The following is a 25,777-nucleotide window of genomic DNA, read 5'->3' on the forward strand; positions in this document are numbered from 1 at the left end:
CTGTCTACACAGGTCAGTGCTGCCCCTGGCGTTCTGAGAGCTCCACAGGGAAATAACAATCTCAAACCACCAACACCAGCACAAACAGGGGCAAGTCGCACTGGCCAAGCACCTACTGTGTGACAGCTGACTGACTGAGCTCCTCCTGAGCCCCAGGGACTGTGGTCAGGATTTCAATAAATGTCATCTGTCATCTGAAGTGTACCTTGAAAGAACCTCACAAAACAGGGTCATTTATTTTGCTCATTATACAATGGACGGCAATTCCAGCTAAACAGATAAAAAACACAGGAAGAGACCCCACAGAAGACAGTCCACATAGAAGTAAGACTCCATGGAAGACAGTCCACACAGAAACAAGACTCCACAGGAGGTAGTCAACACAGAAACAGGACACCACAGAAGACAGTCCACACAGAAATAAAACACCACAGGAGACAGTCCACACAGAAACAAGCACCACAGAAGACAGTTCACACAGAAATAGGACATCACAGAAGATGGTCTACACAGATATAAAACAGAACAGGAGACAGTCCACACAGAAACAAGCACCACAGAAGACAGCTCACTCAGAAACAGAACAGCACAGGAAATGGTCCACACAAAAACAGGATATCTCAGGAGACGGTCCACACAGAAGCAAGTACCACAGAAGAGAGTCCACACAGAAAAAAGATTCCACAGAAGACGGTCCACACAGAAAGAAGACTCCACAGAATATATTCCAAACAGAAACAATCACCTCAGAAGACAGTCCACATAACACCAGGAAATCATATGAGACAGTCCACACAGAATCAAGAACCACAGAAGGCAGTCCACACAGAAAAGAGACTCCACAGAAGACACTCCACACAGAAACAGAACACCACAGGAAATGGTCCACACAAAACCAGGATATCACAGAAGACAGTCCACACAGAAACAAGCACCACAGAAGAGAGTCCACACAGAAAAAAGATTCCACAGAAGACAGCCCACACAGAAAGAAGACTCCAGAGAATATATTCCACACAGAAAAAATCACCACAGAAGACAGTCTACACAAAACCAGGACATCAAAGAAGATGGTCCCCACAGAGACAATCACTGCAGAAGACAGTCCACACAAAACCAAGACTCCACAGAAGACAGTCCACACAGAAAAGAGACTCCACAGAAGACAGTCCACACAGAAACAAGACTTCAGAGAATATATTTCACACAGAAACAAGACATCACAGGAGAAAGTCCATACAGATACAAGTACCACAGAAGATGGTCCACACAGAAATAAGACATCACAGAAGACAGTCCACACAGAAACAAGACTCCACAGAAGACACTCCACGCAGAGACAAAACATCACAGGACACAGTCCACACAGAAATAAGACATCACAGGAAATAGTCCACACAGAAACAAGACTCAACAGAAGACACTCCACGCAGAGACAAAACATCACAGGACACAGTCCACACAGAAACAAAACATCACAGGAGACAGTCCACAAAGAAACAACCACCACAGAAGACAATACACACAAAAACAGGATATCACAAGAGACAGTCTACACAGAAACAAGTACCACAGAAGACAGTCCACACAGAAACAAGACTCCACAGAAGACAGTCCACACAAAAACAAGACTCTACAGAAGACACTCCAAACAGAAACAATCACCACAGAAGACAGTCCACACAGAAACAAGCACCAAAGAAGACAGTCCACACAAAAACAGGATATCACAAGAGACAGTCTACACAGAAACAAGTACCACAGAAGACAGTCCACACAGAAACAAGACTCCACAGAAGACAGTCCAATCAAAAACAAGACTCCACAGAAAACACTCCAAACAGAAACAATCACCACAGAAGACAGTCCACACAGAAACAAGCAACAAAGAAGACAGTCCACACAAAAACAGGATATCACAAGAGAGAGTCTACACAGAAACAAGTACCACAGAAGACAGTCCACACAGAAATAAGACTCCACAGAAGACAGTCCACACAAAAACAAGACTCCACAGAAAACACTCCACACAGAAACAATCACCACAAAAGATAGTCCACACAGAAACAAGCAACAAAGACAGTCCACACAAAAACAGGATATCACAAGAGAGAGTCTACACAGAAACAAGTACCACAGAAGACAGTCCACACAGAAATAAGACTCCACAGAAGACAGTCCACACAAAAACAAGACTCCACAGAAGACACTCCAAACAGAAACAATCACCACAGAAGACAGTCCACACAGAAACAGAGCATCACAAAAGACAGTCCACACAAAAACAGGATATCACAGGAGACAGTCTACACAGAAACAAGTACCACAAAAGACAGTCCACACAGAAAGAGAACACCACAGAAGACAGTCCACACAGAAACAGAACATCACAGGAAACAGTCCATACAGAAAGAAGACTCCCTGGAAGACAATCCACACAGAAACAGGACTCCCTGGAAGACAGTCCACACAGAAACAGAACATCACAGGAAACAGTCCACAAAAAACAATCACACAAGACAATTCACTCAAGAACAAGACTCCCTAGAAGACAGTCCACACAGAAACAAGACTCCATAGAAGACACTCCATACAACGAGACTCCCCAGAACACAGTCCACATAGAAACAAGACTCCATAGAAGACAGTCCACACAAAAATATGACTCCACAGAAAACCATCCACACAAAAACAAGCACAAAAGAGGGTCCACACAAAAAATGAGACTTCACAGAAGACAGTCCACACAGAAACAAGACTTCACAGAAGACAGTCCACACAGAAACAAAACATCACAGGAGACAGTCCACACAGAAACAAGTACCACAGAAGATCGTCCACACAAAAACAAGACATCACAGAAGACAGTCCACACAGAAACAAGTACCACAGAAGATCGTCCACATAGAAACAAGACATCACAAGAGACAGTCCACACAGAAACAAGTACCACAGAAGATCGTCCACACAAAAACAAGACATCACAGAAGACAGTCCATACAGAAACAAGTACCACAGAAGATCGTCCACACAAAAAGAAGACATCACAGAAGACAGTCCACACAGAAACAAGTACCACAGAAGATCGTCCACACAAAAACAAGACATCACAGAAGGCAGTCCACACAGAAACAAGTACCACAGAAGATGGTCCACACAGAAACAAGACATCACAGAAGACAGTCCACACAGAAACAAGTACCACAGAAGATCCACACAGAAACAAGACACCACAGAAGACAGTCCACACAGAAACAAGTACCACAGAAGATCGTCCACACAAAAAGAAGACATCACAGAAGACAGTCCACACAGAAACAAGTACCACAGAAGATCGTCCACACAAAAACAAGACATCACAGAAGGCAGTCCACACAGAAACAAGTACCACAGAAGATCGTCCACACAAAAACAAGACATCACAGAAGGCAGTCCACACAGAAACAAGTACCACAGAAGATGGTCCACACAAAAACAAGACATCACAGAAGACAGTCCACACAGAAACAAGTACCACAGAAGATCCACACAGAAACAAGACACCACAGAAGACAGTCCACACAGAAACAAGTACCACAGAAGATCGTCCACACAAAAAGAAGACATCACAGAAGACAGTCCACACAGAAACAAGTACCACAGAAGATCGTCCACACAAAAACAAGACATCACAGAAGGCAGTCCACACAGAAACAAGTACCACAGAAGATCGTCCACACAAAAACAAGACATCACAGAAGACAGTCCACACAGAAACAAGTACCACAGAAGATGGTCCACACAGAAACAAGACATCACAGAAGACAGTCCACACAGAAACAAGTACCACAGAAGATCCACACAGAAACAAGACACCACAGGAGACAGTCCACACAGAAACAAGCATGACAGAAGACAGTCCACACAGAAACAAGACATCACAGGAGACAGTCCACACAGAAACAAGCATGACAGAAGACAGTCCACACAGAAATAAGACATCACAGGAGACAGTCCATACTGAAGCAAGTACCACAGAAGATGGTCCACACAGAAACAAGACATCACAGGAGACAGTCCACACAGAAACAAGCACCACAGAAGATGGTTCACATAGCTCCCCGGCCAGTGGGGGAAGGGATTGCCTGGTGTGATAGCCTGAGTTGATCCCTGGACCCCCCATGGTAGAACAAGAGAACCTACTCCTGCCATGTTGTCCTCTGACCTCCACACATGTAGTGATTCTGTGTGTGTGCATACACACATGGATAGATACATTAAAATACAAAACAAACGAACATAAACCCCAGGGCCCTGCTGCCTTTCCCTCTGCCCTGGTAGCAGTGCTGTCCCTCCTCGGCCTCTAGCTGTGACCTGCTTGTTGGACATCTCCTATGGGGAGAATCACACTCTGTGTAGTTTTGCGTGTGGCTTCTTTCTTTGCTTAAACTTTCAATGTACACCCGTGTAGTCATTCTTTTCACAGCTCACTCAAAACGCACTGTGAGAACACACCACGTCCCTTACTCACAGGAGACACACTCGGGCTCCTGCTCTGCTCTGAGGACGCATGCCATGCGAATGCTCTCATGTACTGTAGGCAAGTGCTCCACACCTGAGCCACAGCCCAGCCTCAGTCGCTCTCCCCTTGCTGCCCACACCACTGCGACTGCTTGTGTCCTCCCCACTCCTGACAGTCCTCCTCTGCCAGGCAGACTCAGACCCTCATGCATGCCGAGTGGGTCCTGTGCCACTGGCCCGGGGCTCCAACCTTCCTAACACTGCAGCCTTTTACTATGGCTCCTCATGTTGTGGGGACCCCCGACCATAAAATGATTTTCATTGCTACATCATAACTGTAATCTTCCTACCACTATGAATTAGAATGTAAACATCTGTTTGCCGATGGCCTCAGGCCGCTCCTGTGAAAGGGTTGTTCGACCCCCGAGGGTTCGAGACCCACAGGCTGAGAACCTCTGCTCTGGCCTGTCTTTCTGTTGCCTTCCTGGATAAGAAGTGGCATCTCGCTGACACTCGGCCGCACCTGCCCTTCCTGCCCATGGCTCTCCAGGGCCCACTGCTGCTCCCCAGAGACACCAGTCCTGTCCCTTCTGACCCACATGCCCGTGTGACACAAACTCAGGAAACTACACCCTGCAGAGCACGCTCACCCCAAATACAAGGTGTTCGGGAAGCGCACCAAGTCAAACCCAGACAACTCCCTCCCTACAGTGTCGAGGAAGCAAACGAGGCTCACATGGACTCCTCCTTTGGGGCGGCCCTGGCCAGGCCTTCCTGCTCCTTCCTCTTGTCCACAGCCTGGGCTTGCTTTTCGATCTCAGTGAAGGATGCGTTCGTCAGCTTCTGGGCTCCCAAGCTTCCTTTTTTGGCTCCAAGCTGGAACATATGTAAGATTTTATTCTACCCAGAGTTAAAACCTGAAACTGCGGCTGTTTACTCTCAGATCCCCGGCCTGCCGGGCCTGTGACAAGCATTGCCTTGGTCCCCTCTGTGAGGCTGGCAGTCTGAAGGAAGCACATAGGATTCATGGGATTCAAGGCAGGAGCCAGGACCGCCTAGTGAGGAGAGCAGGGGAAGTGGGGGTGCTCCCACCCGACCCCTGCCTGCAGGGGGGACACTGCGGCAGTGGCAGAATGGAGAATTCTTCATAAAACTACCCTCTGGTCCTCACAGGACAGAGATGTCCCTCAGAGTCTCCGGCAGGAGGGAACTCTCAGGGCATCTCAGCTGCAGGTTTTTCCATTTGGTCACAGACAGAAAAAAAGGTTTTCTCAAAATACCAAGTATAATACTCATTGAACAGAAAAGCCACATTTATTATATTATGGCTCAAAATAAGTGAGAACACTCTCTGATTAGGGTGAGATAGGATCCCAACACAGCTTTTTTATTTTTCTTTCTTTCTTTTCTTTTTTAAGACAGGGTCTCACTATGTACCCCTGGCTGGCCTGGAACACACTCTGTAGACCAGGCTGGCCTCCAACTCACAGAGATCCACCTGCCTCTGTCTCCTGAATGCCGGAATTAAAGACCTGTACCACCATACTGGTTTATGAAAGCCAGTACCATGTGCAATGAGTATATCCAGTTAAAAACAAAGCACAGGAGAAAACCGATCTCTAGTTTTAGAGCCCGCTCCTGTATTTTTTACATAATATAATACTCACTCCTTTTTTTGCTTGATTTGGTTTCTTTTTTATAATAGATGAAACTTCTGTCAAAAATAAATAAATAATAAAGAGTCAGAAGGTGGAAATCATACATCATTTTCCTAGTCTAGTGTGTCTTATAAATAAGATGCCTTGTCTATGGTCTAGAAAACTCGAGTCTCGGCATGTTTTCAGGTTGCCAGCACTTCATCAGTATGGAGTCAGGGTACGACTGTACACCACCCCAACTCAGAGCTCTGAGTTCCACACTAGAGAAACAGAGTCTGAGCTTGTCCCAGGACCCACTTTTCCACAAGTATTTAAAAACACTCTTCTGTGAGATGGTTCAGTGAGTAAAGGTGGTTGCTGCCAAGTCTGATGACCTGAGTTCGAATCCAGGACCCATATGGTCCTGCAAGTTGTCCTCTGATCTCCATACACATGCCATAACATGTACCCCACTCCGCAGATAAATAAAATGTAGTAAAAATAATTTTAAAAGGAAAAACCTCTCCTATTGAATTATATGCATCAAGCACAGCTGTCACCCAGGTGAGAAGAGGCCTGGGCTTGGGGTCCTTTCTCTGTGTGACATAGCTGGGTGTCAACCCTTCAACACTTATTATTCTGCTCCCCCATATCTGCAAGGTCCCTGGACCCCTTTCTTGGGGGAACCATTTTTATCAAACTTCCTTATCAGACCTAAAGAGCTGTGACACTCAAAGACTAGATGGTTATGTTATGTTCCAAAGCACCTGAGAATCCAAAAGTCCTTCTCTCAAACAGGTGAGAACACGTGACCTCCTGATGCCTGACATAGAAATCCAACACCCTTAAATAAACAGTCTGCACAGATACAGATTGGACGTGCCTGTTGTTTTGCTTTCAGAGTCCCTCTCCAGGAGGGTCCACTGCTCCAGCCTGACCGCAGCAGGACAGTGCTGTACATTTCAAGCTGCCGCTGACCAAAGTGCCTTTGCTCTGCGGCTCTCCCCCAGGGCCACCATTTACAGGCCTTCTCATTTACTCACTCTCCAAGAGGCAGCTGAGACTTCCTTTATCTTTCTCAGCAGAGAAGCCAGCCTGCTCCTGTGGTTCCCTTTTCCATTTTATGTGTGGGTGATGGCCTGCACGGATACCTGTGTACCATCTGTGTGCCTGGTGCTCACAGGGGCCAGCAGAAGGCATCTGATCATCCGAGATTAGGGGGACAGACTGGGAACTGAACCCAGGTCTTCTGCAAGAGTAGCCAGCGATCTCACCGCCGGGTCACCTCTCCAGCCAGCCCGTTCCCGGCATGCCTTCTCTGCCTCCTGACGTCTGTTGCTACCTTGACCTTGTTTGCTATCTGTGGGCCCTGGAAGCGCTGCCCCACCCCGTGCCGTCTAAGATCTGTCCAGCCCTGGGCTCCAGCGACATTCTGTGATGGGTTTGGCCACCTCTGTCATTTGCTCCCAGGTGACGCTGCCAGGGATGACAGTGAGAGCCTGGCATCCCTCCAACTTCAACCTTCAGACCACTCCTCTGTGATTAAAAACCATGGCTCTCTGGCCCCAACTCCGGCAGACTTGGGTCATTCTGTGCAGCTTCATCCGGTTAAGGAGAGGACTGCAGTGTCTGGGGCAGGGAAGCCCCCAGAGCTGGGCTAGTGTGCCAGGTCATGACCTCAGGCAATGATCCCCACGCCCGTCAAGATCCTTTCCTCTACTCCAGTCCCCGACACCCAGGCAGTGACTGCACCCATCTTTGGTTTTCTTTTTTTTCAAGTTTTGGTACTGGGGAGTGAACCAGGGCTGCAGGAGTACTAAGCAAGCACCCTACTCCTGAGCACATCCCTGCTCCTTTCTCTCTGTGTTATTATTATTCCATTTATGGTTTTGTTACTAGGGTTAGAACACAAGGCCTTATATATGCTAGGTAAGTGCTCTGTCACCAAGTTATAAAAACACATTCTTGCCAGGCAGTGGTGGACTACATCTTTAATTGCAGCACTTGGGAGGCAGAGGCAGATGGATCTCTGTGAGTTCGAGGCCAGTGTGGTCTACAGAGAGAGTTCTAGGATGGCCAGAACTACACAAAGAATCTCTGTTTTGAAAAACAAAAAACAAAAACCCAAAACATATTCTTACTATCATCTTCATCTCCATCACCATCATCACCATCATCACCATCATCACCATCATCATCACCACCATCACCATCATCACCATCATCATCACCATCACCACCATCATCATCACCATCACCATCACCATCACCATCACCACCATCACCATCATCATCACCACCATCACCATCATTACCATCATCACCACCATCACCACTGCTTGGTGCTGCCGGCAATCACTCCTAGGGCTTCGACAGTAGGCAAGTGCTCTACCACTGAGGTAGCATCAGCTTCTTAAAAACAGGAAACTGGAGGCTGGAGAGATGGCTCAGTGGTTACTAGCACTGGCTGCTCTTGCAGAGGACCTGGGTTCGAATCCCTGCACCCACATGGTGGCTCACACCCATTTGTAACTCTAGTTCCAGAGGATCTGACCCTTTTTCTGGCCTCTGTAGGCTTCTGCATGCATACAGTGCACAGACATACATGCAGGCCAAATACCCAGACACATAAAATTAAATGCATAGATACTAAAAAAAAAAATAAAGTCAAAAACAGGAAATGGCCCAACACTGTGCTGTAACTAAAGCCTGGGCTGGGCTTTTCCTACTGACTTATACACAGATCTTATCATTCAGCCACTGAGATACAAGAAGTATCTTGTGATTTATAAATTTCACAAAAATACATGCTTTATAGCATTTCTTTAAAATATCACTTCTGAGGTTTGGTTTTGGTTTTGTTGTTGTTGTTTTTGTTGTTTTGTTTTGTTTTTTCAGGACAGAGTTTCTCTGTGTAGACCTGGCTACCCTGGAACTCACTCTGTAGACCAGGCTAGCTTTGAACTCACAGGGATCCACCTGCCTCTGCCTCCTGAGTGCTGAGATTAAAAGCGTGTACCACCACTGCCCAGCTTTTCTGAGTCATTTTCAATACACAGTTATATATTCTGGTTTTAGAACTATGTTTTGGCGACCCAGGGAGAATAAAGCCTTGGGCTGGGGGTACAACTCGGTGGTAAGAGCCCTTGCCTAGTATACATGAAGCCCTGGTTCCACTCGCTTGCACGCACGCCTTTATAGTGGGAAAAAAAAAGCATGCACATCCCCTAGTGCAGCAGACTGCAATCTTCGGCCCTAAGAAGAGACGAACAATAGACTTCTAGTGAGAAAGGATACCCGCGGGGAACTCTCTTTTTCCATTGCTCTGCTTTAAACTCCTACTGCACCTGTCTTAGAACCTGTTCCTGCCTCTGAGGAGTTTGAGAGAGGATAAAAAGGACCAAAGGTTTAGTTCTTTTCCATCAGTGTGGCTACTTTCCAATACATAAAAATGTAATACACATCAATATCAGATTATAATCCCTTAAAAATGAGACACTGCTTTGAAGTTCAGAACACAGAGAAAATGCTGAGTGTCTGATGAAGGATGGTGCCGGGCTCTGAGCTCGGCTAGGGGCATGTTTGTGAACCAGCCTTTGCAAGGTGCACAGCCACAAGGGCTACATGGAATAGCAGCTTTGCCTGGTAAAACTCAGTTTCGGGTTCAGTCACAATGTTACAACTGAGGCTGGCAGAATTCAAAGATGGACCCCGGGCCCTCAGCATATTACCTACTGCAGCCTTCCCTGGGGCGTTCAGACCTTCCACACTTGGCCCTTGTTCTGGCCCACCTGAAAATGTAAAACACCGATGTTAAAGCAGAAAACATACCTGGCAAATCTGCCTTTGAGGGTGAGATATTTCACATTGCTTAGTCCTGGGTTTCCCACCTGGGTATGTCAATCACCTTGCTTTTCAGCTCTATGATCTAGTTCATCATTCTATTTTTTACTGTGCACATGGCCAAGCTCTACCACTGATCTACATCCCCACCCCTTTCATTTTCATTTAAAGACAGGGTTTCACTACGTAAATCAGGCTGGCCTCGAACTCACAGAGACCCATCTGCCTCTGCCTCCAGAGTGCTGAGATTAAAGAGATTTAAAGAGATTAAAGAGATTAATCCTTGTGGACCTTCACTTTTTAAATTTTTTTTTTTTTTTTTTTTTTTTTTGGTTTTTCAAGACAGGGTTTCTTTGTGTAGCTTTGTGCCTTTTCCTGGAAGTCACTTGGTAGCCCAGGCTGGCCTCGAACTCACAGAGATCAGCCTGGCTCTGCCTCCCGAGTGCTGGGATTAAAGGTGTGCACCACCACCGCCCGGCTTAAAAAATATTTTTTTTTCAGTTGACATATAATAATATTTATGAGACACACTGTGACATTTCAACAATGTGTACAGTGTGTAGTGGTCATGTACCACATCAAACACTCCCACCGCTCTGTGTTCGACACCCGTGAAACCTTTCTACTACAGGACAGCGTGGACAGCTGTCGTTAAGGAGCTGTAGGGCACGACAGTCATTCCCCTATCCAACTAGGGCCCTGGATCCATCACCAGTCCCCCTACAACCCGCCCCGTCACAAGCAATTTGATTGAAAACTGCTGGTACCAGCCGGGCATGTTGGTGTCCTCCAGCACACAGGAGGTGGAGGCAGAACAATCAGAAGTTCAAAGTCATCCTCAGCTATACAGTAAATGTGAGGTAACCTGGGCTACTCAGGTCCCTGTCTTTAAAAAAAAAAAAAAAAAAAAAAGACGCCGGGCGGTGGTGGCGCACGCCTTTAATCCCAGCACTCGGGAGGCAGAGTCAGGTGAATCTCTGTGAGTTCGAGGCCAGCCTGGTCTACAGAGGGAGTTCTAGGAAAGGCACAAAGCTACACAGAGAAACCCTGTCTCAAAAAAAAAAAAAAAAAAAAAAAAAGGACAAGAAAAGTCCATTAAAATGTAAAAATGCAAATGCACGTTTAAAACAATGTTTTTTTGGTTTGGTTTGGTTTGGTTTGGTTTGATTTTTTGAGACAGGGTTTCTCTGTGTAGCTTTGAGCCTTTTCTGGATCTCGGTCTGTAGAGCAGGCTGGCCTTGAACTCACAGAGATCCGCCTGGCCCTGCCTCCCAAGTGCTGGGATTAAAGGCATGTGCCACCACCGCCTGGCAAAACAATGTTTTTTTTTTTTTTTTTTTTTTAAATGAAAATTAATGGTCTTTTCAACTGCTACCATTTAGAATTCTACTTTGTAATTTTTTTTTTTTTGGATAGGGTTTCATATAACTCAGGTTGGTCTTGAACTCCCTAGGTAGCCAAGGATGACACTGAACCCTGACCTTCCTGACTTGCCTCTTAGTGTGTGTAAGGCACTGAGTTACCTATACTGCACACGGCACATGTACTACTATACAGTTCTCTCCCACTGGACACATGTCACATGCAACCCAAGGGGACACAGCAATCTCTAGAACAGGGTGTACGTGCTAACAGGGAGACAAAGTACAGAAGGCAGTGTGCTGGGCGTGGCCAATGGCTGCACCTGTGCTGCACCCCCAGGAGAGAAGGGAGGGCGGGAATGGGGGAGGATGCCAAGCTGGACTCCATCTTTCTCCAAGGCTTCTCAACCACAGGACACAAAAAAGAAGTCCACATAGCCGGGCAGTGGTAGAGCACATCTTTAATCCCAGCACTTGGGAGGCAGAGGCAGATGGGTCTCTGTGAGTTCAAGGCCAGCCTGGTCTACAGAGTGAGTTCCAGGACAGTCAGGGCTACCTATACAGAGAAACCTTGTCTCAAAAAAACCAAAAAGGAAAAAGAAAAAGAAGTCCACAGGTTGTAAACCATAGACAGATGAAAAGCAGCCATGCTGGGGTTACCTCAGAGCCGTGACTCACGGCTTCTGGAGTTGCTCTCTCCTACCTCCCTTCCCACGACAGACAGTACCAACTTTAATCCTTGAAGCAGAATCCATTTCCAAAATTGCCTTACTGCACCCCAACCCAAAGGCTGGTGCTGAGCCTCCACAAGCCAGCACGTCTTTCCTGGGTCCCACATCCCAGGTTCTCTACTTGACTGTCATTTTATTGTTATTTTACCGCAACATTCAGGCCCATGAAAGATGCTCAGTTTTAGAACACAGGTGCGGCACCTAGGTCATTTCTAATGCGTAAGTGATTGACATCATATTTACAATAAATACACAGCCAGGGGTGGTGAGCACACCTGTGATCCCAGCACTCAGGAGGTAGAGGCAGGAGGACCAGGAGTTCAGGGATCCTCAGTGACGTAGTGAATTTTCGGACAGCCTAGGCTACATGAGACTCTACCTCAAAAAACCATCAAATAAATAAAGTTCTACAATATAGTCACCAAGTGTGTGTGACTTATTAACTGCGAAATACTTATTAATAGTTTTAAAACTAAAATCTTAGCCAGGCACGGTGGCACATACTTTTAATCACAGCACTCCAGAGGCAGAGACAGATGGATATCTGAGAATTTGAGGCCAGCCTGGTCTACACAGAGAGTTCCAGGACAGTCAAGACTACAAAGTGAGACCTTGCCTTAAAATTTCTTTAAACTAAATTTAAAAAAGAACCCTGAAATCTTGTTTTCTACTTTAAAAGTCCACACTTCAATACTGTATCAAAGCAGAAACTAATGATCCAGTTATCCTAGTTTCTAGTTAACATCTCGGTGGGAACCTTCTAGAATGTCTTTTGAGTCCATCGGCTAACACAAGAGGGTTTCCATTTTAACTTTGGTAGTTTCCTCTTGGCCACTAGACCACAGCACAGCATGCTCCGTTGACTTCGTGAACCCCACCTTCATCTTTTTCTGGAGTGGTTTCCACGGCCCACGGTGTTACAGCAGCTGGTTCCGGCTGTGCCGATGCCTGCACGGTACCAGTGACCTGCACAGGGTGAGGGAAGTCATTAGCAGGAAAGCAAGGACTCATCACCAACAGCAAACCGGCCTGGGGGCAGCAGCGCAGGAGCCCCTTCTGCGCATGGGCTAGTGGCGAGACTCAGCCATGCCTCAGTGTTCCAATGTCTCACTTTACCCATCATTTTTTTGGAGACAGAGTCTCATGAGTTCCAGGCTCGCCTAGAACTTGGTACTGTGGCAGAAGATGATCCTAAACTTCTGATGTTTCTCCTTTCACCTTCCAGTGTAATCTGGGATTACAGTTTATGAGGTCAGGATCGAACCCAGGGCTTTGCGTATGCTCTAGCAGGCACTCTACCAACTGAGCTACATACATTCCCAGCCTCTTCCCTTCTAGGGGGTAAATTTTGGAATTTTTGTTTTTGTGAGACAGGGTCTCATTATGTAGCCCTGGCTGGCCTCAAACTCAAAGAGATCTGTCTGCCTTTGCTTCATGAGTGCTGGGATCAAAGGAATGCGCCACCACACCCAGCTGGAATGATTTCAGATTTATGCAAAACTGATCCAGATCATACAGAACACTCTATGTACCCAGGCTCCTCTGCACACGTGTCAAAGGAGGAAACGATCAGGCAGGGCAGGCTCTTTTTTTTTTTTTTTTTTTTTTTTTCCCGAGACAGGGTTTCTCTGTGTAGCTTTGCGCCTTTCCTGGAGCTCACTTGGTAGCCCAGGCTGGCCTCGAACTCACAGAGATCCGCCTGGCTCTGCCTCCCGAGTGCTGGGATTAAAGGCGTGCGCCACCAACGCCCGGCAGGGCAGGCTCTTTAGGGGCACCGCATCCATGACAATTTCCTCCTCCCCTGGGGCTGCTCAGGGACCCAACAATGGGCTCTCAAGCCTCTGCAGCTTGTGATCGGGTCTGCTGGCCTGGAAGCTTTGGAAGGATGCTGTCTAGTGTTTCACAGCTGCTTGGTTTCCCCCTTGCCTATGTCAACACGACTCAACACTGGAGACAGCCCCCTGAGTTGATAAGGTGATGGGGGCCAGTTTCCTTCCTTTCCAGTCTTGGCAGGATTCTCCCAGCCCTACCTGCACTTGAGGAAAGGCCAGCAGAGCTCCATGTCCTGAAGACTCCACACACAGCTCAGAATCCCAGAGGAAGACCTGGCCCTCCAGTACCCATGCTGTGCTCACTGAAGTCACATGGACTCCTGGTGACAGGTTCTCTTAGGGTGGTAACCAAACACTGACTTCGTGGTTCCGACTACTGCACCGGGGGCTCTTTCAGCCTGCCTGTGAGTCCTTCAGACACAGCCCCATCCGTGCTCCCCAGCGCACCTCACTTTCTAGCTCTAGCTCTACAAGATGGTCTGCACATCTGGCTCAGAAACCTCAGTGGCCATTTTCTACAGGTAGTCCTGGCTCCTCTGCTAGAAGATGAAATTAGAAAGCAGGATCTGAGGGGCTGGAGAGACCACTCAGTGGTTAACAGCACTGACTGCTCCTGTAGAGGACTCAGGTAAAGTTCCCAGCACACACATCAGGATGCTTACAACTACCTGGAACTCCAGCTCCAAGGGATATGATGTTCTCTTCTGACTTCTGCAGGCACCAGGTACATACATGCTGCACACATATACATGCAGACACTCACACATACACATAAATAAGTCTTTAGAAACCAAGGTCAGATGCTGAGGGTGTTTGCTGAGCTAGGTTGTCACTGTCTCTAGACATTCTTTGTGTGTATGGGAAGCTAGGCAACATGTGTGCACATCTATCCAGAGTCTCCATCTGCTCATCTATCCAGAGTCTCCATCTGCACATCTGTCCAGAGTCTCCATCTGCACATCTATCCAGACTCCATCTGCACATCTATCCAGTCTCCATCTGCACATCTATCCAGACTCCATCTGCACATCTATCCAGACTCCATCTGCACATCTATCCAGACTCCATCTGCACATCTATCCAGACTCCATCTGCACATCTATCCAGACTCCATCTGCACATCTATCCAGTCTCCATCTGCACATCTATCCAGTCTCCATCTGCACATCTATCCAGACTCCATCTGCACATCTATCCAGACTCCATCTGCACATCTATCCAGACTCCATCTGCACATCTATCCAGACTCCATCTGCACATCTATCCAGACTCAATCTGCACATGGGCAGACACACACTACAGAGATGACACAGAGACAGGACTTCATCTTAGACTATCCAACACCGCACTGCTCCCGGCTTTCTCTTCCCAGCCTTTCTTTTTACTGAGTCCATCTCTCAGCTCCTAGGCACAGATATTCAGAGTCTATTCTGTATCTGGTGCTATGTTAAACAACAGCAACATTTGCCACCCAGGCTGGCCTCAACTCACTCCGTAGCTCCTGTTGGCCTCAAACTTTCGATCCTCCCCCTAGCCTCCTGAGTGCTGGATTACATATCTGTGTCACCCACCCCCAGCTTCTGGTAACTACTTATTATGTTGTCAATGACAACATATACATACAAATTACGATAGCAAAAAAGAAAAAAATCAAGATTTATCGTGTGTGTGAAGTATAGTGTGCATACATGTTTACAGGTGTGTGATGCAGGTGTGTGCAGAGGCTGGATGTCTTCCTTGATCCCTCTCCCTTTATTTACTGGGACGGTGTTTCTTGCTGAGCCTGGAGCCTGCTGACTCAGCTAGTCTAGACAGGCAGCTTGCTTCAGGGATCCCACCTCTGTCTGCTGAGCCCCGGGATTCCAGGGAGGCTGCACACCCGCCCAGCTTTTACACTATTCCTCTATCTAAACCTCATGCACAGTAAGTGCTTTCTCTGCTGAGCCATTTCCCCAGTGGGTTTTTTTTTCTTTTTAAATTTTGATCTTTTTTCAAGACAGAGCCTCACACTATGGCCCACTATGGCTGTTCTGGAACTCACTGTACAGCCAAAGCCGACCTCTAACTTGCAGCAGTGGGCCGTCTCAGCCTCCGCAGCCCAGGACCACGTACGAATAGTACTTGCACCTTGCTTTGGCTTTTAAATGTTCTCCAAAAGCTCAAGTGTAACTCACTTGGTCTCCAGCCTACAGCAGGTAGGTTCTAAAGGGGGGCCTTAGGACCCTTAAAGTGAAAAAAAGGGACAGGGACCCCAGTTCCTCTGGCTACGAGGTGAGCAATCTTGCTTCTCTGTATGCTCACTACCAGTGTTGAGCAGGCCCGGGAGCTACAGGACCAGCTACCCCAGACTGTACCCTCCAAACCCGCATCACCATAAACCTGTCTTCATCATCTTAGGTATGTGTCACCATGACAGGTGTGAACATGTAACTTAATTTTAAAACTAAGCAAGTACCAGCCCCTCCTCAAAGAGATTGGGAAGACCAGGGAGAATCCATAGCATGGGGCTCCAAGCCAGAGGTCTGCAGGTGTGCTTCCCAGGACCTGTCAGGGTTTTGGGTTTCTCAGGCTCTACCTTCCTTAGCAAACTGACTCGAGAAGAGTCCAGTAAAACACTGTGGATGGCTGTCACTGTTGCTGTGGACTACGCACGCCATCTCCTGAGCACGACTGCACTGGCTGCTAAGTATTTCTACTTTTGTCATTTAATTCTCACAGAAAGCCTGGACATATGTAGTATGTGCCCCATGAAATCAGGGCACTGCGATTTACCCCCATGACAACTGTCTTTATTCTTCAGTCACCAAGCCCTGAGCTGGGTAAGAAAGAGCACCCAATTCCCCCAAGCTAGGTACAGAGGTGACCACATTCCAGCCAGCAAGACAGGAGCAGCGAAGAGGATGCCACTTCCAGACTCTCTGAAACAGGACAGGGCCCTTGCTCTCCTGGACATGCATCCCTCTCCTATGAACTGTGAAAGGGTTAGACCCAGGTTAGACCCTGAGCCAGAAGCCATGAATGGAGAACAGCACAGGAAACTCATCAGGCAGCCTCTATCTTACTGAAACATCTCAAAAGCATGCTTGCTCTGACTTTCAGAATAAGCACATTTTACAATTATGTGAAGCGTAGCCAGAGAGACTGCTCAGTGGGTAAGAGTTTGCAATGCTCTCAATCCCAGTAGCCATTAGGGCAGCTCACAACTACCTGTAACTCCAGCTCCAGGAGTTCAATGCCCTCTTCTGGACTCCATGGGCACTGCACTCACATGCACATACTCCCATACATATACACATGATCTAAAATAAACCTTGAGAACAAAGCAGCAAACTTACCTCCTGAGAGACGTGAGCAGCAAAAAAATCCTCCTCCTTTGGGGGAGGGGACACAGGTGGAGCTGCACAGCTGTCGAGCCACAGCTGGAAGGAAAAACAAAGCAGAGCTTAGTAGGGACTTTACCTCAGCTCTCCTCTCCCCTCTGGAGTTTGCAGCCAACACTGTGTCTATCTAGTCCCTCACCCACAACACCGGAGTGCCCATACAGGGCCCTGAGCACTCTGTGGAGAAAGCTGTCACTCCAACAAGTTCCACACCCCGAGAGGTTAAGGCCCCCAGCTCCTGAAACCCTTTTTGATGTAAATACAGGTTCTAAATCACAGTGACCAGGCCCAGCCTGGATTCCACACCCAGAATTTCCATCCTCACTGAAGCTGCACTCAACACTCCTGATGTCTACAATCCATCTCCAGACACGCAGCAAAGATGAGCTGTGGGGAAAGCATGCTCCTGGCCGACGCTGAGGCAGGCATACTGCCCTGTGCTTGAGTCCTTAGACTCACTCACAAGTGAATGGCTTTCCTGTGCTCCCTCAGGGGATGTCCTCCTCACTGCCATGCTTTTTCTTCTACTAATGGTTTCCATGTTAAACATGGCCCCAAGGGTAGGGCTGAGGAGCTCTCTAGAGCTCCCAGGCTCCCGAAGGCTGTGATGTGCCTTCCCGAGAAGCCCTGATCAGCCCTGAGCTATGGCCCCTGTGTGTGTGGTCAATGTTCACACGTCACCAAAATATATCAAACAAAGCTGGCAATTATTAATTAACTCTTTTGAAGCATGAAGCGGAAGCCCAGGGCCTTTCACATACTAGGCAACAAGCACTCTGTCACTGAGCTTAAGCCCATTAAATGAGGTCATCCTTTTATTTATGATTGACTGATTTTCATTTCCAAGACCCTGACTGGCCTAGAACTTACTATGTAGATCAGACAGGCCTCATAATTGAAGTGATCCTCCTGCCTCTTCCTTCTGAGTACTAGGATCCTAGGTGTGAGCCACCCTGTTAGCTTATTTTTGTTTTCTGAGATGGGGGTCTCACAGCCCAGACTGGGCTTGAACTTGGATTCCTTCTGCTTCTGCCTCCTAAGTGCTGAGATTATATGTGTGAGCCAGCATACCTAGTATTAAAATGAGGAATCTTTAAATGGAAACATACATTAAGCGAAGTTATGCATTGATTAGTTAATGGAAACATGACCTGTGTGCCCCGAGGCTGGAAGGAACCTCAAGTCTCCAGCAGTGATACTCGGTGCCCATGTGTGCCCATGTGTGCCCATGTGTGCTCAGAGCTGGGCTGATCTGGAGAAGGACTGTGGCTCCTTGTCTAAGACCTGGATTACTGGCAGAGAGTCAGAACAGCATGGGGCCAGGGACTTGGGGGAATTGTGACTTTAACCTGAGGACTCAACTCTTGTCCCCTAAAGGGCTGTGGTTATCAGTCCCAAGGCCGTTGTGTGCTCTGTCTGTGACACACTTGAGATACTGTGTTCCCTTGGGATTGCTTCCTGCTGACTTTGGACCATTGCATGATCGCGTCCCGCTGATCCTCTCACACTTCCCCTTGCAAACTGTATGTAAGATGCTGGACTTCTTAATAAACTCGCTTGTATGAGCCATCAGCTTGGGCAAGACCTCCTGAGCCCAGCTTCCTATCTTCTTAGTCTCTCATCTCCTGGTCCCCCGCTTTGGACCCCGTCACTGAAGAATGACCTGTGCGTCGACAGAGCAGAGTCCTTCTAATAACCCTGGCTCTCCCCAGGAGACTTCGGACAGAGTTTTACCGCTTGGGACTGAAGACGCTTTTTACAGAATGAACTCCACCAAAGGGACTCACGTCAGTGCCGTGTTTCCGGGTGGCCTGCGTGGCCAGAGACTTGACTTTCTCCCTGTAGAGCTGAGCCGCACGGCTGTTGTACTTGGCGTTGGTGTCATTGGTGGCACACCCGTGTTGGTGGAAGAAGGAAGACTACAGAGGAAAGCAGGCAAATGAACAGAAATACCACGAGACCTCTGACCTCCCGACCAGAGTGCTACTGAAGGAGGGACTTAAAAAGCACAAGGGAAAATGAAAACAATGAGACATCCTGAAAGGCCGAAAATAAATTTTCCTTACAAAAAGGAATCCTTTGGGCCAACAAGATGGCTCAGCAGTTAAAGGCATTTGCTGCAAAGTGTGACAACCTAAGTTCAATCCCCGAGACCCATGTGATGGGAAAAGATTCATCTCCTGCCAGCTGTCTGCTAGCCTCTACATGTGCACCATGGTATGTCAGCACAAGCATGTGCACCATGGTATGTCAGCACAAGCATGTGCACACACGCACAAAGAAACAAATGTAATAAAAAGTTTAAAAAGAAAATCCCTTCAATTACACTGTCAATATTTATTTATTTCTATGGCACTATGTTTTGCCTGTGTGAGGGTGTCGGGTCCCCTGGAACTGGAGTTACAGATAGCTGTGAGCTGCCATGTGGGTGCTGGGAATTGGACCTAGGTCCTCTGGAAGAACAGTCAATGCTCTTAACCACTGAGCCATCTCTCCAGCCCCCAATATTTTCATTTTTAACATTTATTGATTGATGGACAGATGGATTGTTGGGGGGGGGTGCATGTGTGCATGGGGAGGTCATATGACATCTTGGGGGCCTCTGTTGACTTCTTCCAGAAAGTGGGTTCCAGGTATGGAAGTCAGGTCACCTGGTTTGACAGCAGGCTGAACCATCTCAGGTCCTAATGTTAATATTTTGATAAAAATAGACACAAGACTAGATATGAGAATGAGTTAAATTGGCCTTTGTATCTCCACCAACCACCTGTGACAACTTGAAGGTTACTCTGAGGAGGGTCTCCTTGGTGAGAGGCAGGGCCTCACTATGTATCTTTGTGACTTCAGACCAGCCTGGTCTACACAGCAAGTTCCAGGACAGCCAGGACTGCATAGTCTCAAAAGAAAAACCAGACGGGACAAAGCCCATCTTAGAGAGTGAATGGCAACTCTTCATTATAGGGTCTCACGATAGAGCCCTGGCTGGCCTGAAATTCCCTGTGTAGACCAGGCTGGCCTCAAACTCACAGAGATACGCCTGCCCCTGCCTGCTGGGTGCCAGAGTTACAGACATGGCCACCACATGTGACCACATGGGACTTCTTACTCCTGGCCGAACAGCACCTCTGAAAGCGCTCCAGTCCCCAGTCGGCACCATTTGGAAGGGAAGGGAGTGTCGGTGTCTCAAAGACCCTTGGGGCTGAATTTCTCCTCTGACACCTCATACGTGTACACAATGCGTTGGATCTTCTTCACCTTCTACTGCACTCTCTCATCACCACTGCTGACTCCCAACAAGTCCTCCTTCCATCATGCCTGCTGCAGGGCTTGCTTTTGTGTGACCCAGGGATCAGTTCGGGGTGCCTGCACCAGCATGGGTGGGGGCTACTTACTGGCGCCTGTACAACTACCCCATGGCTACACCACTGAAGAAAATGACCCCCCAACACACACACACACACACTAGCTACTTTGAAAGGGTTTCCGGTCTACCACTTGAGAGACCTGATTCTCTCTAATTAATGTAAAAACACACTCCAGTGTAAGGACAGGGGCTCCCCTTCAAGGGTATAAACCTCCTTTTTATTTTAAAGAATTCTCTATTTATGTAAAAGATTTATCTATTGTATATGAGGGCTGTATTTGCATGTATTCCTGCATGACAGAAAAGGGCATCCGATCCTATTACAGATGGTTGTGAGCCACCATGTGGTTGCTGAGAACTGAACTCAGGACCTCTGGAAGAGCAGCCAGTGCTCTTAACCACTGAGTCATCTTTCCAGGCCTTCCTTTTGTTTTTTAAGCATGCCAGTTCTTCTAAATCCTCACTTGCTTTCAGTTTCCTTAAAGCACTTACACTCCAGTATTTTCTTGTTAATTTATTTCTTCAGTTGTGCTCCGACCCTACCACAAGAGGGTTGGCTTGTTACCAGACACCCAGCATCCAGCCTAACAGGTACTCTGAATAAAAACACCTTGGATGCTTCTGGCCATTGAGCCTGCTTTTTGCCCCACCCCGCCAGAGCCTCCCAAACACATAGGGATTGAACTTCAGTAAAGAGGAGGAAAGGGCAAGTCTGGGGGACTTACAGCATTTGAGTTCCCGCCAACTTGCATGCATCGAAGCTGAAACCAAGACCAGTTCGAATCCAGCTCTGTGGATCTGGGAGGAAACAAGACCCCACAGTGTGAAAACTTTCCTTCTCTGGCATCAACTGCTAATTAAGCTTTCGAAAGGCTTCCTAGAGCTCCGGGATTTAGGGAATTCTGTGCAGCCAGGCACAGTGGTGTGTGTACCTGCAATCCTCATACCCAGCAGGCAGAGGCAAGAGAATTCTAAGTTGGAGCCTTGCCAAAGTTCCACATGAGCCTGTTTCAAAAATCCCAAAGGGTGGGTGGGACTGGAGCTCGGGGGAACCCCTGTGGCTGCTATGTGTGGGTGCTTTACCTGCATGTGTGTCTGTACACCATGTATGCCTGGTCCTTTGGAGGCCCGAAGAGGGAGTCTGATCCCCTGAAGTCACACACAGTTGTGAGCCTCCACATGGGTGCTAGGGAACCAAACCTGGGTCCTCTGGAAGAGCAGCAACTGAGCCATCTCTCCATCCCCTTCTTTTTTCCTTTAAAATTTATTCTATTTGTGTACATGTGTGTTGTATGAGTATATGTCACATATACGCCTATGGATCCCCTGGAGCTGGGGTTACAGGTGCTTGAGACAACTGACGTGGGTGCTTGGGACTGGACCTGGGTCTCCTGCAAGAGAAGCAAGTACTCTTAACCGCTGGGCCATCTCTCCAGCTCCTTTAAGTATGGATCTTTAACTGGGTTAAAAGAAATTCCCTTGGAACCCTGGACTCCCACAATGAAAGGTTCTGATGGTGGAGGCCTGAGCATACCCCCCAGGAGCTCTGGGCAGCCCTCACTCCCATAGGAAGAACTGCCACCCTGCAGAGAGTCCTATGAAAGCTGAGTGCTGAGAAAAAAGTGCTCTTGTTAACCAACGGGTAACAAGAAGGTGGCCTGTGAGGTAAGGAGACAGTGGTCTCCCTTGCTTTACTAATGGCTACTGAGCCCAGGACTTTTGTAAGCAGAGTATTGGAATGAATGCTAACGAAGACTTCCCACAGTCACCATGGGAAGGAACCCCAGGGCGAATGATGCGCACAGTCCCAAGGAGTGCCGCGGTAGGTCATTTGTTTCCAGTGTGCGAGCGTGTGAGCGTGCGAGCATGCTCCCTTCAAGGCCAAGTGCCCCCTCCCATGCTAGTGTCAGGCCAAGGCTCTTCCCTTGAGTCCTTCGAGAGGCACCCAGCTGAGTCTGAGTTGGCCACAAGCTGAAGATGAGAAACCCTGTGAACAGCACCACCCTGGGTGCTGGGCAGGGCCAGGGCAATTCCAGCCACTGCCCATGCTGGGCCCCAAGTATCATGTCTGGTGTCTATACGTACACTCCTAACTTGCTTCGCTGGATCCCGACCAAAGACAGGTTAGAAATTATTTTGTCCTCTGTAAAAATCACTACCTTGAAATTCAACCTAAAAACACCAACTCCACTTGGTTAAATACACCAACCATGGCACACTGCTCATGGTGATCACGTGCGAGAGCTCCGACTGTCTGCGTGTGCTGGTGCTCATCAGTGTGCACATGCGCGGCTGGCTGGGGGAGAGGAAGAAGGAGGGACCCAGAGCAGGAGCTTCCACGCCTCGCTTACATATGTGGGCGCTGCTTGGACTTCTCCCTTTTGAGTTGGGACATGAGGTTGTTTAGGCTGGTCTTGGACTTGTGAATCAAGTGATGCCCTCTGCCTCCCCAGGGCTAGGATTCCTTGCATGTACCATCTTGCCAGTCTTGTGATGGTTGGTTGGTTTGCTTGTTTTTGAGACTGGGTCTTTTCGTGTAGTCCTGGCTGGCCTGGATTTCACTATGTAGACCAGGCTAGCCTTAAACTCAGCAGCGGTTGTCCTGGGTAACAAGTGCCCCGGATTTTCTCCTGTTCACAGCGTAGGCAGTGGCCCTTTGGCTCAGTGCTTTTTAGTTGTTATTTTTTGAATCATCTATTAGTGTGACTCATACAGTTACATTTATCTGACCTTTAAAAGGCACATGGTTGAACCTGCACAGGCCCAGCAGATCTAGCTGTCCAGGTTCCTGGTCCAGGCCAGTCCTCCTCCTACCTGAGTTCTTGGAACTATGTACATGGGCATGTGCCTTAGAGGTGAATAAGAGGGCAGGCTAGATGATAAGGAGGGAACCTGGAAAGGAGAAAGGGACAGAACAGCCTCAGGCAGAAGGAGGGGCCTTCCTCTGCTCTGGACAGGGTGTGGTACCATATACAAACAGCTAATGACTGATCTGGGAAAAACATTTTTAAATGTAAATCAGGTGGTGCTGGTGGCTCACATATGTAATCTTAGTGCCTCAGGAGGCTGAGGAGGGAAGGTCTCCAGTTCAAGGCCAGCCTGGGCAGTGCACAGAGTGAGCCCAAGGCCAGCCCAGGCAAAGTATAAAAGCCTGGCCCAAAATAAAAGTGCAAAGAGCCTGGGGAACAGTTGCCTAGCATTCATTGGTGTGGTACTGTGTACATACAAGGTCCTTGGTTCTGTCCCAAGGGAGCTCACACACCAACAAACAAACACAAACACACACACACACACACACACACACACACACACACACACACACACACACACACACACGATATTATACACTTAGCTATTTCCATAAACAAAAATTAACTCATGCCTTTCATCCCAGCACTCAGGAGGTAGAGGCAGATGAATCTCTGTGAGTTTGAGGTCAGCCTGGTCTACATAGTGAGTTCTAGGAACAGCCAGGACTAGATAGTGAGACCCTGTCTAAGAAACAAAACCAGAACTCAAAACTGTCAAAGACAGAAATGTAAGACTTAAAACTATAAAACTATGGGGAAAACTGGATAAAACCTCATTACAGTGGGTTCAGTGCTCATTCTTTGAGAAGGATCTGAAAGACTCACACTAACTGGACTTTAGGAAAGTTTCCAACAGGTGTATCAAAAAACCGAGTACAGAAACATCCATCACATGAGAGGAAATAGTTTCAAATTGTTTCTGTTATAGGGGCTCAAAATACAGCAAACAAAGAGAACTCTGAAAACCCAACACAATAAACAACTCAGTCTAAACCAGGCAAGAACTGGAGCAGAAGTCCTCAAAGAAGACACTCAGGTGGGCCACAGTGCATGAGAAGATGCTGGGCGCTAGTTACAGGGGATTCACCTCATACCCACTGACTGTTAATTAAAAAAAGGAGGGAGGGGGAGGGAGGGAGACAAGCTGCGAGGGAGGGAGAGAAGGAGGGAGAGATGGAGAGCTGACCTAGGGTCGAGCATGCATGAGGCCCTGGCACCACAGAAAAGAAAAAAGAGCAAAACCAGGAAGAGGAAGAAGATGAAGAGGAGGTGGAGGAAGAGGAGGAGGAAGATGGAAATGAGGAGGAAGAAGAGGAAGAAAAGAGGAAGAGGGAGAAAAGGAGGCAGTCGAGTGACAAGATGACAAGACAACCCTGGTGCGTTGCTGGTGGGAATGTAAGATGGCCAGCCATCCTGTGAAAGGAAGGCCTCCTCAAATAGGAGAAACATGATCACCACCTGAGCCATCAACTGCACTTGCGGGTCCTGGCCCAAGGGGACTCAGAACAGTTCCCAGTGTGGTGCGTGTACACCCGTGCTCCGGGCGGCTTTACTCAAGAGCTACAATGTGGGAGCAAGCCAAGAGCCTATGAATAGCTGGACAGAGAAGCAAGCCAGTGTTCACAGATAACTGGGGTATCATTCAGCCTCATCGAAGGAACGGAATCCTGACTGTGAAAAATGGATGAGCCTTGGTAAGAGTGAACCAAGGGAAATGAGCCAGCCAAAGCAAGCACCCCAACTCTGCTCACACGAGGTGTGGGGTTTAGTCAGGGTCCCCTCAGGCTCTTGTGTTAAAGTCCGTGGTCCCAGTTGGTGGTGCTGCGGTCTGGGGAGGCTATGGGGCTATGTAACCCTTAGGAGGTGGAGCTTTGCTGGAGGGTGTCACTCGGGCTGGCTTTAAGTTCTTATAACCTCACTCCACTTCCTGGCCTGTCTCTGCTTCCTGATGATCAGGCTGGCCTCGTTTCCTGCTGGGAAAATGTTTTTCACCATTATGGACTCTTTCTGAAATCCTGAGCCAAAATTAACTTTCTTCCTTACATTGCTTTTGGAGATGGTGTTTTATTGCAGCAACAGATTAGAAACCAGAACAGCAGGTATTAAAGTCGGAAAATCATAGAGATTAAAGGTGGTGGTGGTGGTGGGGCATTAAGAAAACACACCACCGCAGGCTTGCTCACATGCTCATAGGCCAGTCTGGTGGGGACATCTTCTGAATCAAGGTTTCTTCTTCCAAAACGATGCTGGCTTGTGTCAGGTTGACATAAAACCAGCCAGCCCAGCTAGGCCTTTACTCCCAGCACTCCAGAGGCGGAG

The 25,777-nt window shown here is 47.9% G+C and overlaps 1 protein-coding gene across 4 annotated transcripts in view; it reads right to left on the minus strand.

Moving 5' to 3' along the window:
* Arfgap3 (ARF GTPase activating protein 3) overlaps window positions 1-25,777 on the minus strand; it is a 49,616-nt gene that overhangs the window by 15,046 nt on the left and 8,793 nt on the right. For all 4 annotated transcript variants that reach the window (XM_006980238.4, XM_015998797.3, XM_076556438.1 and 1 more), the window contains exons 3-9: window positions 21,374-21,446; window positions 19,072-19,203; window positions 17,240-17,323; window positions 12,951-13,038; window positions 9,869-9,928; window positions 6,168-6,214; window positions 5,237-5,376 (exon numbers count right to left, since the gene is read on the minus strand). In XM_006980238.4, the coding sequence (XP_006980300.1) occupies window positions 5,237-5,376; window positions 6,168-6,214; window positions 9,869-9,928; window positions 12,951-13,038; window positions 17,240-17,323; window positions 19,072-19,203; window positions 21,374-21,446 (624 nt within the window). The remainder of the gene's footprint in view (window positions 1-5,236; window positions 5,377-6,167; window positions 6,215-9,868; window positions 9,929-12,950; window positions 13,039-17,239; window positions 17,324-19,071; window positions 19,204-21,373; window positions 21,447-25,777) is intronic.

The sequence above is a fragment of the Peromyscus maniculatus genome, chromosome 20 (assembly GCF_049852395.1).
Source record: "Peromyscus maniculatus bairdii isolate BWxNUB_F1_BW_parent chromosome 20, HU_Pman_BW_mat_3.1, whole genome shotgun sequence".
Classification (NCBI taxonomy): Eukaryota; Metazoa; Chordata; class Mammalia; order Rodentia; family Cricetidae; genus Peromyscus; species Peromyscus maniculatus.